The sequence below is a fragment of the Vanacampus margaritifer genome, chromosome 7 (assembly GCF_051991255.1).
Source record: "Vanacampus margaritifer isolate UIUO_Vmar chromosome 7, RoL_Vmar_1.0, whole genome shotgun sequence".
In the NCBI taxonomy this organism is placed as follows: Eukaryota; Metazoa; Chordata; class Actinopteri; order Syngnathiformes; family Syngnathidae; genus Vanacampus; species Vanacampus margaritifer.
The window spans coordinates 4,093,760-4,112,694 of NC_135438.1; the positions used below are offsets into that span (position 1 = coordinate 4,093,760).

At 39.9% G+C, this 18,935-nt stretch overlaps 1 protein-coding gene across 10 annotated transcripts in view; it reads left to right on the plus strand.

Moving 5' to 3' along the window:
* Positions 1-18,935, plus strand: part of lrba (LPS-responsive vesicle trafficking, beach and anchor containing) — a 218,242-nt gene that overhangs the window by 57,654 nt on the left and 141,653 nt on the right. For all 10 annotated transcript variants that reach the window (XM_077569992.1, XM_077569995.1, XM_077569997.1 and 7 more), the window contains exons 30-33: positions 4,860-5,038; positions 9,546-9,630; positions 9,822-9,955; positions 12,980-13,041. In XM_077569992.1, coding sequence (XP_077426118.1) covers positions 4,860-5,038; positions 9,546-9,630; positions 9,822-9,955; positions 12,980-13,041 — 460 coding nt within the window. The remainder of the gene's footprint in view (positions 1-4,859; positions 5,039-9,545; positions 9,631-9,821; positions 9,956-12,979; positions 13,042-18,935) is intronic.

Here is an 18,935-nt window from a genome sequence, read left to right on the forward strand (position 1 = left end):
GCTGCTGACCTTGAAGACGTCTGTACGCGTTACCCCCGGAGGAACATTTTGTAACAGAAACCCCTTTGAACCGAGGGATCGTGACTCTGTCCCGCTATAAATGCTGGTAGCCCTGGAGTGGGCCGAGGAGGGGAAAATGTCATGCGGTGAATCCGCAGACAGGCCCAGGTGAGAACGATGGTCCTGACCTTGGGTCTGTTTTACATTTAGACTTTGAGGATGAGTAAGAGTTTCCTCCATGGGGGAGACCGGCAAAGTCGAGGTCCTCACATTTGGAAGAAAACACCTCGGTCAGCGAGTCTAGCCCCACCCCCCCCCCCCACTCCCGACTGTGGGAATTCCGCAGCATCTCGGTGATGATGCCGTGTCTTTATCTGAGGAATGCTTTGTCAGGTCTGCGGGTGCTCCTCATATCAGGGGGATTAGACTGGCTCCTGCCCGCTGAGCACGCCGGCCGCTTTACAGGGAAGGACGTCAGCAGCGCTGGAAATCATAGACCAACAGCTCGGGGGGGGGGGGGGGGGGACGCCTCCTCATGCTACGCACGCGAGCCCCCCCAGTTCACAGCCAGACACCTTCAACAGGGGCTGGAAGAGGCTTAACATAAACAATCACCGTAAGACAGATGTACCGGAGTGGCTTGTATCTTAATGTGAAAGCCAATATAGTCGTACGAGATACCCAGCGCTTTTGTCTTGAGTTGTGAGCATTCATTTCAAACCAGATAATTAAAACGGAGAATTACACAATCAAACAATATAACTTAGAAAAGTCCACAATAACTTTTACAATCCAAATTTTCTATGACCCTTTTAAAGCTGGAGTATGTTGTCTTGAAGCCAAAATTTGAATGCAGTCTCACTTCACACAAATAACGTCCCCAGCTCACTTAGGCGCGAGTGATTTGAGTTACAATTGTGGTCACTGAACAAACTAAACTCGTGAGCCAAGGCACAAATATATACTCAATTGTTACAAATTCACCCTGAAATGTCGCTTGGGATCCATTTTAAGATTACAACACATGACTTGACCAAATTTGTGTCAAAATATACTAGAAAAATATAAGAAAAATTCCCGGTCTTAGTTTAAAAAAAAAAAAAAAAGTTTAATAGTTCATAGTGAAATTTGAATCTTTTATACCTCCTGACTTCTTTTGGGCCTTTTGTAATCATGTAATCCTGATGTAATCTTGCACTGCAAATTCATTCATTCATTCAAAACACCCCAAAACAATAATTTGCACCACAAAAAAACATTAAGCAAAAAATACTGATTTACAGTAGAATTAAGTTTTCAAAAAAAAAACTTTATTAAAATAGATCCATTTTATTGAATTTAAAAATGGCCAAATCCAAATTTTCCCAATCCCTGAAGTATTGTACTGTAAAAAGATACAAAATGAAATTCCTTCAATTTGTACACACTAATACATTTATACCTTTAAAAAATTTAATTTGCCACTTGCTATCGACTGAAGATGACATCACCTGTGCTGCGGGAAGTAGGTGACAACCAATCACGGCTCAGTTTGCTGACCAAAGAAAACAGGTGAGCCATGATTGGTCGTTACCTACTTCCTCAGCACAGGTGATGTCATCTTCAATCGACAGCAAGTGAAAAAATTTGTTTTTAAAGGTATTAATTGTACATGAAAAATAATGAAGTTATGAAATTAATTCTTGACAAAATATGAGTTTTTTACTGCTGAAAATGGCTCAATGAATCAAGTACTATTTCCCTTAAAGATTGATACATCTGTTATATGGATAATTAACTATAGCAGGGAATTCTTTGTATAAGAGGACATTACTAAAGTTTGACCTGAAAGTCGTAAAAGTCTAGTGCACTCTTTTCCACAGACCTCTTTTGGAAGTTCCAGTTTGGAGTGTTCCATTTTGTTCATGGAGTGAGTTTTTTTTTTTCATTCTCATCACAGTAGTTCTTCCCATCATGCACTTAAGCGCGCACTACCACGTTTTTATCATCCACCACGTCCATCACTGCCGGCACCTACCGAAAGTTCTCCTGCGACACGACGACAAGACAAGTTGACATTCTACGCAGACGTGCTTACCAAAACACGCCACCTCTCTTCTCGTCCAGACGTTGGATTTACGAGAGCAACGTAAGGGGGGGGGGGGACAAGAAAATCCAGATAAAAACTGGTTGTGGGTCAGAGGGTGAAGTATCCCCCCCCTGATGCCCCCACCAGCCCCTCAGCTGATTTATTTACTAGCACAGACCTGGTGGATTTCTCCCATCCATTTCTCAGCCGTGCCCCTGTTATGACAGGCAGTCTGCAAATATTTGCTGACAGGAACCAGAACCAAACAGTGTCATTGTACAAGCCGCTGATTTAGATCAGCAGAATGTGCGAGCGTTGGACGGCGGGGGATATACACGGGGCGCACTTGTTTGCATTCCTGCCGTGCGTGTACAGAAGACTTGTGTCCATCGTGAAGTGTTGTTAATGGAGGGAACTCGGCACGTCGGGAACAAACAGCGTTCGAATGGCGGCAAGTTGAATTCATCAAATCGCTCTTCAAAATGGACGACTGTAAATGCCAAATGTCACAAAATGGAGGACTGTAAAAAGATGGACATGTTGCAAAATGGAGTACTGTAGCTATCGCTCTTAATAACGTAGTTTGCAAAATGGAAGACTGTCAATAATACATCACATGTAGGACTGTAAATAGCGGAATGTCATAAAATGGAGGACTATGAGAAACATGTCAAAAATTCAGTAGTGTAAATAACAAATGTGCAACAAAATGAAGCAGTTTAAATAACGAATATGTCACAAAGTAGAAGACTGTAAAATAATGAATACAACTCATAGTTGAAGATTTGCAAATGACAAAAATGTTGCAAAATACAAGACTGTAACTAATATGGAACACTGTAACATTTGTAAAATCGAGGACTATAAATATCACAAAAACGATTTCTGTAAAATAATGAAAAAAAAAAACAATGAAAATGTTATAAAATGCACACACACAAATGCCTTCTCTTTACCTGAAGTTGCGGCAATTACTAGAACACATTTCATTCACGCATACATAACAGGTTAAAACATTTAAATAATACACACGCTTAGACACACACACACACACCTTGGGCCTCCTGCGTTGTGGCTGGCTGCCATTGCTGACGTCTGATTAATCGTCCAGGACGGCTCACTCATGATAAGTGTGGCTAATGACCTGCTGAATAATTTACTGGTTCCTTTACAAGCAGATGGAAGGCTCCACATAAACACACATACTCTATTTATGCACTCTTTTTGTGCTTTTTTTTTTTTTTTTTTAATATAGCGTGTACGTTCAGGCAGTTGTGTCTTCTTTCCATCGGGATTGGGCCATCCTGCGTTGTGGTTATCTGAACGGAAGCAAAGGTTCGCAAATAATATCTGCGGCCTTCTTCCAGTCAGCAAAACTGATTGATTCCAACCTTGCAATTCCACTAACTAAAAAAAAAAAAGCACCGTAAAGAACTGATATTTCGCAAAATGGAGGACTGAAAGAAAAAAAGTGTCACAAAAGGAATCAATGCAAAATGGAGGAACGTTCATATCATAATATGCAGGACTGCAAATAATGGGTATGTCGCAAAATGGATGACTGGAAATGTCACATAATGAATATGTCACAAAATGGACTGTAAGTAACCAATATGTCGCAAAATGGATGACCCTAAATAAATAGTAAGACGCAAAATGAAAAACAACAAATTTGTTGCAGATTGTAGGATTGTAAATAACGGATGTCATAAACTGGAAAACTTGGCTACCCCCGTGTTAACTTGTGGTAAATTTGCTAGCCTGTGTGCTATCTTTGTTACCCTGCGTGCTAAATTGACTCGTGTAAATAAACCTAGAGTTTGTGCCATATTTGCTAGCCTGTTTACTACATTGGCTAGCTAGTATAAACTCTTCGGCTATCTATTCCTTACTAGCCTGCCAGCTAGCACGACGAGTCTGTGTTAGCTTGCGTGATGCTCAGCCAACTGCGGGCAAACTTGCGTGTGTAAACACCTAGGCTACATTTGCTAGCCTGTGTTATAACTTTACAAGCCTGGTTAAAATCTCCCAATAGCTTGCCTGCCAACCCGGCCAGCTTCTTGCGTTCAATTCAAGTAGACTGGTTAAACTTGTGTACTGTATTTACTACCCTCTGTGCTAATCTGGCTAGCCAGGGTTGACTCATGCTCGCTTCGCCGACGCCATGCGTCAATTGCTTCAAGACAAGTCTTAGCCTTTGGTCTCATTCTGCTTCCACTGTACTTAAACATGTGCATTGCATGTTTGACCGTACATCTGCAAGCATGTGTGTGTGTGTGTGTCAGCATCAGCAGCAGCAGCAGTCAGTGATTAGGCTCTGCTTCCCCTGTGTCAGCACTGATAAGCAGGGCCAGCCTCCCTTTGATATGGCCAGTGGTCTGTCAGAGCCCTGCTCCAGACTGACGACTTATCTGCAGCGTGCCGCCCGCTTCCCCGGCTGCCGTTTCAACCGCACTCGCTCAAGTCACATCACTTAACTCTCAACTGTAGGGATGCTTTTTTGCTTTTTTTGGGGGGGTGGGGGGGTAGTGGGTATCAGCAGCAAAAAAAGCTGAAGCAGTTAATCCCTTGATTCTCTGAAGCGACTCATGTTCTCTCATCCCCATTGAAAAACAAGTATACTTGTCATTGACAGTGAATAAATAAGGAAAAAAAACGAGATTGTAAAAGCTTTCCACTGATTGAGAATTTATGCATCGTCGCGCATTGATATCTTTCATTTTGTCATCTTTTTACCATGCTTATGTTCTTATGTATACATTGATGTGACTGTTGTGTTTTTGTCACGCAGGAGCGTCGTCCTTGCGCCCAAGAAAACGGGCGTGACATCTCAGGTGCCTACCGCCTCCGCCGCCGTTGCCACCCCCGCCCCCGCCCCCGTTCCGCCCAGCGCGCCCGCTGTGACGCCCGCTGATGCCGTGGCTGTGGTTTCGTCTGGAGATACATCACAGACCAGCAGCTCTGCAGACGGTCAGTAGATACGCACGCACACACACACAGAGGGCATGCAGGGTGCAGACTGAATGACTTGGCTTAACAACAAATCAATATTTATTCAACAATGCTACGCTTTTGCGCGGCTTGTGTAGCATAATGTGCTTATCTAAGGCCTAAGTACACGTACCAGTACGACACTTAATCACACAAAGCTCCAGCTCAGTGATTCATGTTCAAATATTAATTATATATTTAGAACATTTTTGAAAAACAAAAACATATGAAAATGCTAATAGAAAGACAACAACTAAAAAGGGTGTTTTGGTGCCAAAATTCAGTAAATGAAAAAACAGTAAATAGAATTATGTGAAATAAAAATACCAAATTGTCCATGAACTCAGAATTGGTTACGAAATAATGAATAAATTGGTTTAGATTATATTTAATACAGCAATAGACGATTTAATACTTTTCATTTTTAATAAAACATTTATAATCTGCTTTATATTACAGTAATTTCTGGACTATAAGGCGCACTAAATTTGGAGAATACTGGAGTTTGTTACACAACTCACCCGACTGTAAGCCGCAGGGGTTTTAATGTTACTGCATCGCTTTCCCGCTACTTTCGTTTCCATAATGAGGGGACGGCGCAAATTGTCTCGCTCTCGTTCTGTCTCTGCTACTGTATTTGGGCTCACTTGGTTTGCTTGCGCTAACTTTTATAGTGCGCCCCCTTGTGATCTGATGGAAAAGCTGCACCTTTGTATTAGCCGCAGGGTCGAATACAAGTGAAAAAAGTAGCGGCTTATAGTCCAGAATTTACTGTACATTTAATTTTGGCTTAAAAAGGCACTTTCTTTGATTAAAAACTGACATTTTATTACAATGAATATTCGTATTATAGAATTATGATGAATTATAGGTGTACGTTTTTTTTTTAAAACTTTTATTTACTTAATTTCCTTTATATTTATACAATTTATAAAATGTTATGTATTTCCAGTATTTTTAAATGTATTTATTTGTTTTCATTTTTGTTTGGCTTGCATCATTATGAAAGTCATTTTTTCAACAGAAAATGACTTAGACACCAGTACAACACAGATTATAGATTTGTCATTTATTTATCCTTTATTTGCTCGTTGGTGAGTCCATTTTGACTTATCAGATACAGTTTCCTGCCCTGTTAAGTAAAATGCTATGTGATTGGGCGGTCACAGTAGTTTCTTAGATTTTGTTTAAATTTTTTGGAGTGCATAAAATCTAAACTAGAAGTCAAATTTAATATAATGACAGAGGACTGAGGCGGACGACATTCATTTAGGCCTCTTTGTTTTCAATCGGCTCTACTTCATCTCACTTAACAGCATATATACACACACACACACACACACGCACACACACATTCATCCCAAACCACATCACACACGTCATTCCCGAGTAGTTATCCCTTCTTGGAGACCGTCCCGGCTGAAAAAACAAGCAAGGAGTGTAATCCTCCTCTTGCTCCTCCATATTCAAGCGCGCATTAGCTTATTTACGAGGAGCGGGGAGGCCCATTTACTGGCGGATCAATCAAACGTTGCCTATGTAGCGCGCGTGCTGCCCCTGTCTCAATGCGCAATGATGTCGTAAAGCAGCTTTTAGACCAAAACGGTTCGAAAAAGCAGCCCCGCTGGGCTTAAATTGCTATGCGATGACCCAATAAGTGGCGAAATCGAGGCTGCTTGTTTTGTTTGTTCAATGCTACATCGTAATAATTTCAGTTTCCGTGATTTATGTCAGTCGTCGTTTTTTTTTTTCTTCCTTTTTTGCAATTTACAGGGACTCGTCTACATCTTTGATCGCTCTGCTACTGTTAATGTTGCAATAAGTTCCATTTATGTGATTTATGTCCATCATCATATTTTCCCTCTTTGCCATCATATCAATGCTATTCAGGACGCAGACTCATCTACTTCTGTTATTTTACCGCTACATTGCATTCATTTGTGTTATGTACGTGATTTATGGTCACCACTGTTAATATTATAAACAGAAGCGCTCCTACCACAATCATCAGTACAGCACTGCTACATATTGCCCCCCCCCCCCTGTGATTTATGACCACCATCATATTTTTCCTTTTTATGCCATATTGTACTGGTCAACCAGGACCGGGCTGCTTCTACCTTTGTCCTCACCACACCACCACTCTGCTCCAATAATTGTGATTTCCGTGCTTTAGGGTCAGCGTCATATTTGTCCTTTTTTCTATATTGCACTGAGCAGCCATGACATCATTTCTTCTACCGCCATTGTCGTCGCTACTACCTCTTTGACTGCCAGACGTTTTCAGAAACGGGTTGTCCCCAGTGCCAGCCGATTTTAAGCATTTTGACTGATCTTTCAAGGTCCATAGAAAATGTTGTGTTTGGACTATGGAAACACACATACTACCAAATGAAAGATTGGACTCTCATCTTTCATCAGAAAAAAAAAGTTTGTTTCTACCTTATTCCGTTCTTCAGTAATCAACAACAGAAAATGGTTAGTTTCACCTCTGTTTTGAAACAAACGTCTTTTAACGTCTTTGGCACTCCTCCCTAGGATTTTACTAAACGTTATTTAACGTTTTTGGCAGTCAAAGAGCTACTGTACCTCAATAATTCCATGATTTATTGTCTCATTATATTTGTCTGTTTTTGTTATATTTTACTGAGCAGCCAGGACAAAATTGCTTCTACTATGTCATAATAGTTTAAATTTCCCTAATTTATGGTCACCATTATATCTTTATTTTTATTTTTTTTTCTATATATTGGACTGAGCGGCCAGGACATACACGTAGTTGCTTCTACCATCATCGTCACTACGCGACCACTACATCGCAATGATTAAAATTTATGTGATTTATGGCGCCCATCATATTTTTATATTGTACTGAGCAGCCAAGAAAGAGTTGCTTCTACAGTTGTCATCATTAAGCTACAGGGATGTGATTTTTCCGCTAATTCGCAGAATTCCGCTTTTTTTTATCTCTCCCCCCAAAAAAAAAATTATTATTATTTTTTTTTTTAAGTAGTTCATTGTGTATGCACATGACTCCGACAGATAACATCTTCTGCTATAACAAAGACATTTGTGGTATGCTCTAATATGAGTTACTTTTCATTTGGTCATGATACAATTATTTGTTCATGAAATTTGAACTCTTCAACATTATTTTTGTGTTAACTAAGTAACCACATTAGTTAGATATGATGATATTCTCAGTGATAGTTTTTAAAAGCAAAGGCAGTCCAATGTTTTTGAATGTGACTGATTTTGAGTTGACTAAAACTGCCATTTTATATGGGATAGTTCAATATACATTGAAAATTTATGCTGTTGTTTTGTCTATTTCTTTGTCATGTGAGTGCATTGAAAGTACTGAAAAACACGGAAAACCCATGAGCTCCGGGAAGCCCCTCTTGTCCCCCCACCAGGACACTGCCCTGGACCTAGCTGGGTGCCAGCGGCCCCCAGACCCCCGGCTAAATTTTCAGATAATTTCACTTTGGTCAAATCACATCGCTGTAAGCTACTACTATGTCGCAGTAAGTTCCATTTCTGTAATTTGCGGCTATCATAGGGTTAATTTTCACCATCTTGTACTAATGACCGAGAACAACTGCCTCTTTTGTTTCAATGCTAATATCACGTCACATTACGTTCTATTTCTGTGATTTATAGTCCTAGTTTTCCTTTTTTTTTTTGGACATATTCTACTGAACTACCAAAACACAGTCCCCATTACCACTGTTGTCACTGTAGTACCGCTGTATCATAAAATCTTTCTGTGATTTATGGTCACCATCATATTTTTCCTCCTTAACATATTGTGCTGAGCACACCAGGGTAGAGAAGAAACACTGTGCTACCACTATGTGGCTTTAAATTCAGTTTCTGTCCAGAAAAAAAAATAAATTAAAAATCAGTTTCTGTGATTTGTGGTCATCCGATTATTATTATTTTTTTCCGTCTTCACCATAAAGGTCACCATAGTACACAAATACCAGTTAAAAGCAAAAATACTAATACTTTTTATTTAGGTCAGTTCCCAAATTGTGCAACCTTATTTCCCGGCACTGGGGGCGGCGGGCGGGGGGGGGGGGGGGGGGAGCGCCTGCTAAGCGAGTGACAGTGAAACATTACCAGGCTCTAAGTATGTAATTTAGAGGCCTCCATCATGAAAAGCTCTGAATTGTAAATTGATAAGGAAGACGTATTGTGCCCGGAGTACATCATCTGCTATCTTAACCATAAAAATTATACTTGTACCCCCACTTGCCCTGCTCCTCCATAAATCGCCCCCTCCCCACTCTTCCAGCATTTGAATGGAAGCCATTGTATGATTTCGTAAGAGGCATGTTTCCACGCCGGTTTATGGCGCTTCGCTGGCCGTATAATGTATTGCCTTGAGTGTGTGTGTGTGTGTGTGTGTGTGTGTGTGTGTGCGTGCGTGTGTAAGTGTGAGTCCAGACTAATAACAGAGTTCTATGATTTCCCCCTGCAGCAGGTGACCAGGTTCCAGCTAGCGCTAGCTTGCCATCTGTCCCTTCGCTCTCCCCTGTGACCCAACACACGGCCCCCAATATGAGGTGATTCATCTTATTGTTTTTTCCCCATTTCTTACACACACACACACACACACACACACACACATTCATGTAAATAACATTTTTATATTGATTCAAGTGTTCCCCATTTAAAAACAAAACAAAAAAAACATGGCCTTGAACTCGTTGCCTGACATTTTGCACGTCATGTCCTCCGGTTGATCATTTTGTAGCATCTCTGAGCGTTTGGAACATACGTTGGAGAAGACGGCACCCCTCCTCAGAGAGATCTTTGTGGACTTTGCTCCGTTCCTCTCCCGGACCCTGTTGGGCAGTCACGGACAGGAGCTCCTCATCGAGGGCACCAGTGAGTATGATGCCAAAGTCTTATGATGCGTTCAAGACCGCTGGGAATGTTGAAAATGTTTGACTTGGATGCATTGAGATTGTATGGCAACCCCAAAAAAATGGCGGATGACAGGTCTAAATTTTTGTGTTTGTTGGCTTAAAAACAGTTCTACTGAGTATGATGCCAAAGTCTTATGATGCGTTCAAGACCGCTGGGAATGTTGAAAATGTTTGACTTGGATGCATTGAGATTGTATGGCAACCCCAAAAAAATGGCGGATGACAGGTCAAAATTTTTGGGTTTGTTGGTTTAAAAACAGTTCTACTGAGTATGATGCCAAAGTCTTATGATGCGTTCAAGACCGCTGGGAATGTTGAAAATGTTTGACTTGGATGCATTGCGATTGTATGGCAACCCAAAAAAAATGGCGGATGACAGGTCTAAATTTTTGGGTTTGTTGGTTTAAAAACAGTTCTACTGAGTATGATGCCAAAGTCTTATGATGCGTTCAAGACCGCTGGGAATGTTGAAAATGTTTGACTTGGATGCATTGCGATTGTATGGCAACCCAAAAAAAAATGGCGGATGACAGGTCTAAATTTTTGGGTTTGTTGGTTTAAAAACAGTTCTACTGAGTATGATGCCAAAGTCTTATGATGCGTTCAAGACCGCTGGGAATGTTGAAAATGTTTGACTTGGATGCATTGCGATTGTATGGCAACCCAAAAAAAATGGCGGATGACAGGTCTAAATTTTTGGGTTTGTTGGTTTAAAAACAGTTCCGCTGTTCGTGGTAGTGGGCATTATCATATGAGAGAGCAAATCCAACTTTTCGGCATTTCAATACAATTTTACTATTGGGAGGTTCAACATTTCAGACATCTCTGCAATGCAGCATTAGTTCACAATCTTTTTTTCCCCTCATCATTTCTATCAACAAATTTGCACATGCAGCTTTGTGACGAATGTTTTTGCTATGTCGAATTCCGCGGCTAATTCTTATGAGGCAAGGATCGGATTCCCCAAAAAATCGCAACCATGCAGATTCGGGCTCGTCCCTGCTGCTTAAGCTGCCTTTAACGCAGTAGCGTGATGAGCCGGTAGCAGCCCTTGAAGGTTTCCAGGGGCCCCGGGTCAGAGGCCAGGCCCCTAATAGCAGTGTTTGGGATGTCTGCTGCCACCAAACAAAATGGAAAGTTGATTGATAGTTGCAGGAGGGGGTCGGGGGCGAGCGTGTAGAAGGCAAGCAGGGGGGAGGGGTGTGTTTGTACATGTCCACGTCCCATCTCTTCGTCTGGGCTTTTGGACACTTCAGTGGCCCCCTTGATCTCTTCAAATGTCCCCTTGCTTGGCCATTAGGGATCAATAGGGGACATATGCCGGCCCAAGTTGGACCTGTAATACAAAGCTCAAATATGTATTAGTTTACATTAGCATCATGTCAGCTCATTAGTCACATCAATACTCGGCGCGCCCTTGCAGATGGTACGATGTTAGCTAATACTTTTTACGATGAAGCGCTGCATGAACTGTTTTCTCCAAGCACTTAGCAGGATGGTTTTGCTATTTTATGACTGTTTGAGTCTTAAGTGTTTTGAACAGTCAAACAGGTTAATCGCTGTGGAATAAATCTGGAATAAAGTCAGCGTACTCATTCTAAGATGCCCTGAGAGTTGAACAGGAACGAGCTTTTTTTTGACAAGATTCTCATTCATGAGCTCTCTCCTATGTTGCCGTAAGGTTGTGTTGTTGCTGTCACACTTTTCTTTTTTTTGCTAGCTCCTTTGACAGCAACACAAAGAACAACATAAAATGCAAACAAAAAAACTCATGCGCATTAAGGGTTTGAACTTCAAGTTTTGGTTGGCTTTCGGAGCACATTTATTTATTTATCTATTTTACTTATAATAATGTTTGTATTTATTTATTAAGTTGAACTCCAAATTGTACAAATGTATTCATTTATTTTATGAGTCGCTGTAAAACGTAACACTTTTTTTCTGACTGTATGCCGACCTTTAACTCTTTGACTGCCAGACGTTTTCAGAAAAGGGATGCCGTGGGTGCCAGCCGATTTAAGCATTTTGACTGATCTTTTGACTGATCTTTCAAGGTCCACAGAAAATTATGTGTTTGGACTATGGAAACACACATACTACCAAATGAAAGATTGGACTCTCATCTTTCATCAGAAAAAAAAAGTTGTTTCTACCTTATTCCGTTTTTGAGTAATCAACAATAGAAAATGGCTAGTTTCACCTCTGTTTTGAAACAAACGTCTTTTAACGTCTTTGGCACTCCTCCATAGGATTTTACTAAACATTATTTAACGTTTTTGGCAGTCAAAGAGTTAACACTTAATTATTATTTTTTTTAAACTTGGTCTCTAAAAATTACACCATTTTATTGGTATTTATTGATTCATTTCATACCCAGGCAATCCAAATTTTACCACTATTTTCAATTTAATTTTACCTAGTCACTACAAAAAAAAAAAACAGATTATTTATTAATTTTAATTTTAATATTTTTTTATCCTGGTCACTCCAAATAATGCCATTTTATTTCCATCTATTTATGTATGTATTTATTTATTATTATTCATTTATTTTATCTGGTCTCACCCATTTTCCACCACTTTATTTTTTTTTTTACCTGATCACTCCAAATGATGTCATTTTATTTTTATTTATTTATTTATTATTTTAACCTTCTCACCACAAAATTACACTTTTGAGGATCAACTGAAATCGGTTTCAAAGAGTTATACCTGCAGCTTACTGGTAGGTCTTAATGAAATGGGGCTTTTGTTTCCTTTGTTTCCTCCAAATATCTAATTGTCATCTTCAATTTTCTCAATAGTCGACTAAAGAAAAATGATCCAATACCCGCCAGTATTGCATAAATGTGGTGAAAGTGCAACCCCATTCTGCTTGTACTGTTCCAAACCCTGACGGACTCGACTACACTGCTCACTTGAAACATACGACATTAATTTTGTCGAACCACCACCAACTCTCTGTCTTGTTGTATTTCCCCCAGGCCTGGTGTGCATGAAGTCCAGCAGTTCAGTGGTGGAGCTCGTCATGCTTCTGTGTTCACAGGCAAGTCTCGCATCTTTATCTCTTCTCTCAGATGCCCTCTGCCGTAGTTTTGATTTATCTGCCTCACCTTGAGTGCACTAAATCCACCACAACAACAACAACAACAACAACAAGAGAGTCAGGACTCGCAGAGCCATCCAGTCACTTATCTCTCCATTCCCGCTCTGGTCCCGTCCCCCCCCAACGCGGGCCGAGAAACCGGATCGAAGGCACCTCTGCTTGCAGATATCGGCCACACGGGTCAAGGGTGGGCGACCCGTCCACCTCCCCTTTGACCTCGGCCCCCGGTGCCTCTTGTGGGCCCGAACCGACGAGGAGGGATAATGTCCATTTGATAGTGCTTTGCATTGATTGGCCCTTGTCTCCCGGACGCTTCTGTTGCCAAGTTTATTTAGCCTGCCGCCACATTCATGAATACTAATTCCAGGATCATAAGCAGGCGTGGGGCGGATCGATGACGGCCGGTGTCAATAGCGTCATTGCGGGATAGCCGATTAGCATCACGCTTCCGATGGGTGCTTTGTTACTGTTGTCGATTTGAATCCAATACAGCGATTTGCCTACCATTTTGTTAATTGTGCTCTGCAGCACTTGGCATATTTCCACAAACGGTTTGCAAGGGAATTTCAATACCCAAACTGCAGATGAGGGAAGTGTTTTTAGAAAATTAAACAATGCTCGTGATATCAAACAATATTACAACTGGAATTTAAAACTAAAATTAAAAACATTGTATAGTGGAGAACATAAACATGGTCTTCACATAATGCACCTTTTATGTGGCAAGATTTCTCACTTGCGGCTGTATTGGTTAGCAACAGACGTCAAATGGACTCCGCAATTTATTACCCTTGTACCTGTTTTGTTTTTTCCAAAAAGTAATCTTGTGCAAAGACACTCTGAGATATTGTTTACGTGCGTTGGTGCTGTTTTTTAGTTAGCAACAGAAGTCAAATTTCACAGTTGCTGCTGTATTGGTTAGCAACAAACATCATATAGACTCCGGGATTTATTACCGTTTTTCTTTTTTTTCCCTAAAAGTGATCTTTTGCAACGATTCTCTCTAATATATTGTTTACGTGCATTGGTGCTGTTTTTTTAAGTTAGCAACAGAGGTCAAATAACAATCACACTTGCTCCTGTATTGGTTAGCAACAGACATCAAATAGACTCCGCAATTTATTATCGTTTTTTGTTTTTTTCCCTAAAAGTGATCTTTTGCAAAGATTCTCTCTAAGATATTGTTTACGTGCATTGGTGCTGTTTTTTTAAGTTAGCAACAGAGGTCAAATATCAATCACACTTGCTCCTGTATTGGTTAGCAACAGACATCAAATAGACTCCGCAATTTATTATCGTTTTTCGTTTTTTTCCCTAAAAGTGATCTTTTGCAAAGATTCTCTCTAAGATATTGTTTACGTGCATTGGTGCTGTTTTTTTAAGTTAGCAACAGAGGTCAAATATCAATCACACTTGCTCCTGTATTGGTTAGCAACAGACATCAAATAGACTCCGCAATTTATTATCGTTTTTCGTTTTTTTCCCTAAAAGTGATCTTTTGCAAAGATTCTCTCTAAGATATTGTTTACGTGCATTGGTGCTGTTTTTTTAAGTTAGCAACAGAGGTCAAATATCAATCACACTTGCTCCTGTATTGGTTAGCAACAGACATCAAATAGACTCCGCAATTTATTATCGTTTTTTGTTTTTTTCCCTAAAAGTGATCTTTTGCAAAGATTCTCTCTAAGATATTGTTTACGTGCATTGGTGCTGTTTTTTTAAGTTAGCAACAGAGGTCAAATATCAATCACACTTGCTCCTGTATTGGTTAGCAACAGACATCAAATAGACTCCGCAATTTATTATCGTTTTTTGTTTTTTTCCCTAAAAGTGATCTTTTGCAAAGATTCTCTCTAAGATATTGTTTACGTGCATTGGTGCTGTTTTTTTAAGTTAGCAACAGAGGTCAAATATCAATCACACTTGCTCCTGTATTGGTTAGCAACAGACATCATATAGACTCCGCAATTTATTACCGTTTTTCGTTTTTTTCCCTAAAAGTGATCTTTTGCAAAGATTCTCTCTAAGATATTGTTTACGTGCATTGGTGCTGTTTTTTTAAGTTAGCAACAGAGGTCAAATATCAATCACACTTGCTCCTGTATTGGTTAGCAACAGACATCAAATAGACTCCGCAATTTATTATCGTTTTTTGTTTTTTTCCCTAAAAGTGATCTTTTGCAAAGATTCTCTCTAAGATATTGTTTACGTGCATTGGTGCTGTTTTTTTAAGTTAGCAACAGAGGTCAAATATCAATCACACTTGCTCCTGTATTGGTTAGCAACAGACATCATATAGACTCCGCAATTTATTACCGTTTTTCGTTTTTTTCCCTAAAAGTGATCTTTTGCAAAGATTCTCTCTAAGATATTGTTTACGTGCATTGGTGCTGTTTTTTTAAGTTAGCAACAGAGGTCAAATATCAATCACACTTGCTCCTGTATTGGTTAGCAACAGACATCAAATAGACTCCGCAATTTATTATCGTTTTTTGTTTTTTTCCCTAAAAGTGATCTTTTGCAAAGATTCTCTCTAAGATATTGTTTACGTGCATTGGTGCTGTTTTTTAAGTTAGCAACAGAGGTCAAATATCAATCACACTTGCTCCTGTATTGGTTAGCAACAGACATCAAATAGACTCCGCAATTTATTATCATTCTACCTGTTTCTCCCCCCCCCCCCCTAAAAGTGATCTTGTTTTTTTTTAGTTGGCAACAGAGGTCAAATTTGCTCAAACTCACTAGCGCTACTGCCATTTTTTTCTTTATGTGAATTTGAAGGTGGTTTTTGGGTCGCAAAACAGAGTTAAAATAGGACATTCACACAATGAACTTATTATATTCAATTGACTTAAATGGTTAGTGTCTACCAAGAAAGGGAGGGGCCTATTTAACCCCTGGGCATTATTTTATTTTGGAATGGCTTGGTCAGAACCAACAAAAAGCCAAAAAATGGACAAATAACGCCCAGGGGTTAAAGGTGTCAAAATCTTTTATTCATTTAATAAAACTATGTGGTTACTGGATTATGCGTAAGGCGCTGCTGTTTTTGTTAGCAGCGAAGCTCAAATGAGCTCAACGATGGCGTCTCTGAACTCTGAACTTGTTATGGATCTATTTGTTGGTATTCTTTCAGTGTACCCAGCAGATCATTGATGTGTATTCGACCCACAGGGGGTCACCAGTTTATGAGGGTTGCTACGGATAATTTTTTTTAAATTAACTCATTCACTGCCATTGACGGTTATAAACGTCAAAAATTCATTTGAACTATTTCGATTAGTTTAACATTTTTTTCCACCTTAGTTAGCAAGAGTATGAAAACCTAGATTTTTTTTTTATTTTTAGAAATACAGATATAAAATGTGTGATTAATCTTGAGTTAACTATTGAAGTCATGCAATTAATTACAATTTAAAAAAATTATCGCCTGACGTGACTTAAAGATTATAAAAAATACGGGGCGTCAGGCGATTACAACTTTTAATCGTAATTAATAGCATGACTTCACTAGTTAACTCACAGGGGGGTCACCAGTTTATGATGGTTGCCACGGATAATTTTTTTTAAATTAACTCATTCACTGCCAATGACGGTTATAAACGTCAAAAATTCATTTGAACTATTTCTATTAGTTTAACATTTTTTTCCACCTTAGTTAGCAAGAGTATGAAAACCTAGATTTTTTAATTTATTTTTAGAAATACAGATATAAAATGTGTGATTAATCTTGAGTTAACTATTGAAGTCATGCAATTAATTACAATTTAAGAAAATTATCGCCTGACGCGACTTAAAGATTATAAAAAATACGGGGCGTCAGGCGATTACAATTTTTAATCGTAATTAATCGCATGACTTCACTAGTTAACTCACAATTAATCACAAATTTTATATCTGTTCTAAATGTACAATAAAAAAATATAGGTTTTCATACTCTTGTTAACAAAAGTAGAAACAAATGTTATACTAATAGAAATAGTTCAAATGAATTTTTGACGTCTATAGCCGTCAATGGCAGTGAATGAGTTAAGATGAGACAGCCAGGTTTGTTTTTATGACTTACAATAAGTACTGAATTAGCTTATTTTAGTGTTCCAACTTGCGTAGAAATTCGGGTTCTGTACGACGTACCAACACTGACTGTTAGATTTATTTCCGTAAGGAAATGCAGTGTATTTATTTTCAAGCCACGAGGGCAGCTGATAATAACGGTTTGTTTTTCTCGATTTACTGCACAGTAATACAAAAAAACCACATCTGATTAATGACGCATTACCAGGCTTTCCTTTTCTTATTTTATCAGCTTTAATTTGCCAAATAAATAGTACCTGCCATCTGGCTTTATGCCGTCTCGCTCGCTTTAACCCCTTCCCTGCATCGTCGGCCGCGTACGACGGCGGAACGTACGGTGAGATAGAGGCGAGAATGACAGGCTCTAATGCTGCTATTTGTCATATCTGTCAGAGTGTTGTTTAATGCTAATCTAATCAAAGGCAGAATCTGTGTGATTGTTCCAGCCAGGCCTCGACTGACTGCTTCGCCCCCCTCTCCCCTCACTTTGGTCCCCGAGTCTGGCTATGCTCCTTTTCAGCCAAGCCGTCCCCACCTAATCTACACACACACACGCACACACACTTTTCAGGGAACCACTGGGATTGGCTAGCGCAGTGTTGATTGCTTCCATAAATCATCTGGGCCAAATTCTTTCACAGCTAATGCAAATGTAATTTTATTGTGAGCAAGAAAAAGGGAAACGCAGGGACAGACTTTCCTCTGGGCTAAATTACTGCATGTAATCATTTGCGTGTGTTTGTTCTCCTGTGTGTGATTGATGATGTCATTTAGCCCGGCCCCTCCCGCCATCCCTCCCAGCGCAGGAAGTGCCCATTCCTCGCACAGGAAGCGCACAAGCGGCCATCTTGAGTGGGTTTGGGTGGGAGGGATTTGATTGATTTCCAAGCCCACCTCGTCGTTGATACGATCTCACTCTTTCTGTGTGAAATTTTAATTAATTTCCCGTGCATCGAGATGGAGTGGAGCCAGGGTGAAGGGTCAGGAGGCAAGGGACTCCAGAGCAGTTTTTAATCAGGGACCCCCGAGAGAGTGGCATGGGCCGCCGCATCATCGCACTATTGAGGAGGCGATGCTAAACCACTCTTTGATGGCCGCTTCTTTTCTAAACAGCGACAACAGGCCTTCCAATTAAAGGCCCATTTTGAGCAAACATGAACTGTTTGGGTGGCATCTTGATATTGATTACGACAGACTGCTGCATATACAAACAGAAGATTAATGGCTCCATACTGTACTGTAGTTCCAAGTCTTACCAAGTCTACTGCAGTGAATGTGCCTCGCGTATTTGCTGTTCGGCATTTCGATGAAATTGGCAAACTGGCTGTTTTTTCGGGCACGACTTCTTGGGATATTTTGTGGGTCTGCTTGTGACTGACATCCCATTGCAAGACTACCAGATGTGGATTTTCCCCGCAAGAACGCTTCTGCAAAATTTGGCTCGCCGTTTCTGCCAGCACGCACTGATAAAATTTTAAATTGTCCATCTGTCTAATACAGGAGTGCTCAAATCTTAAAGGGCTGCAAAGTTTTTTTTTTCAATAAATCAAAAGTCCATTTATCAAGGTTGGTCAGATCACATGATATTGTAGTATTCAAACCAAAATGTCCATTTTCTTCAAACAACAATATTAGAAAGTGAAATAAATGTCATTTCCATTTAGACATGAATTAAAGTTGTACTGGTGATGCCAAGGTTGTCAGATATCGTTATTTGAAGTCATTTGTGGTGAAAACACCATTGTATGTTATTGAGTATG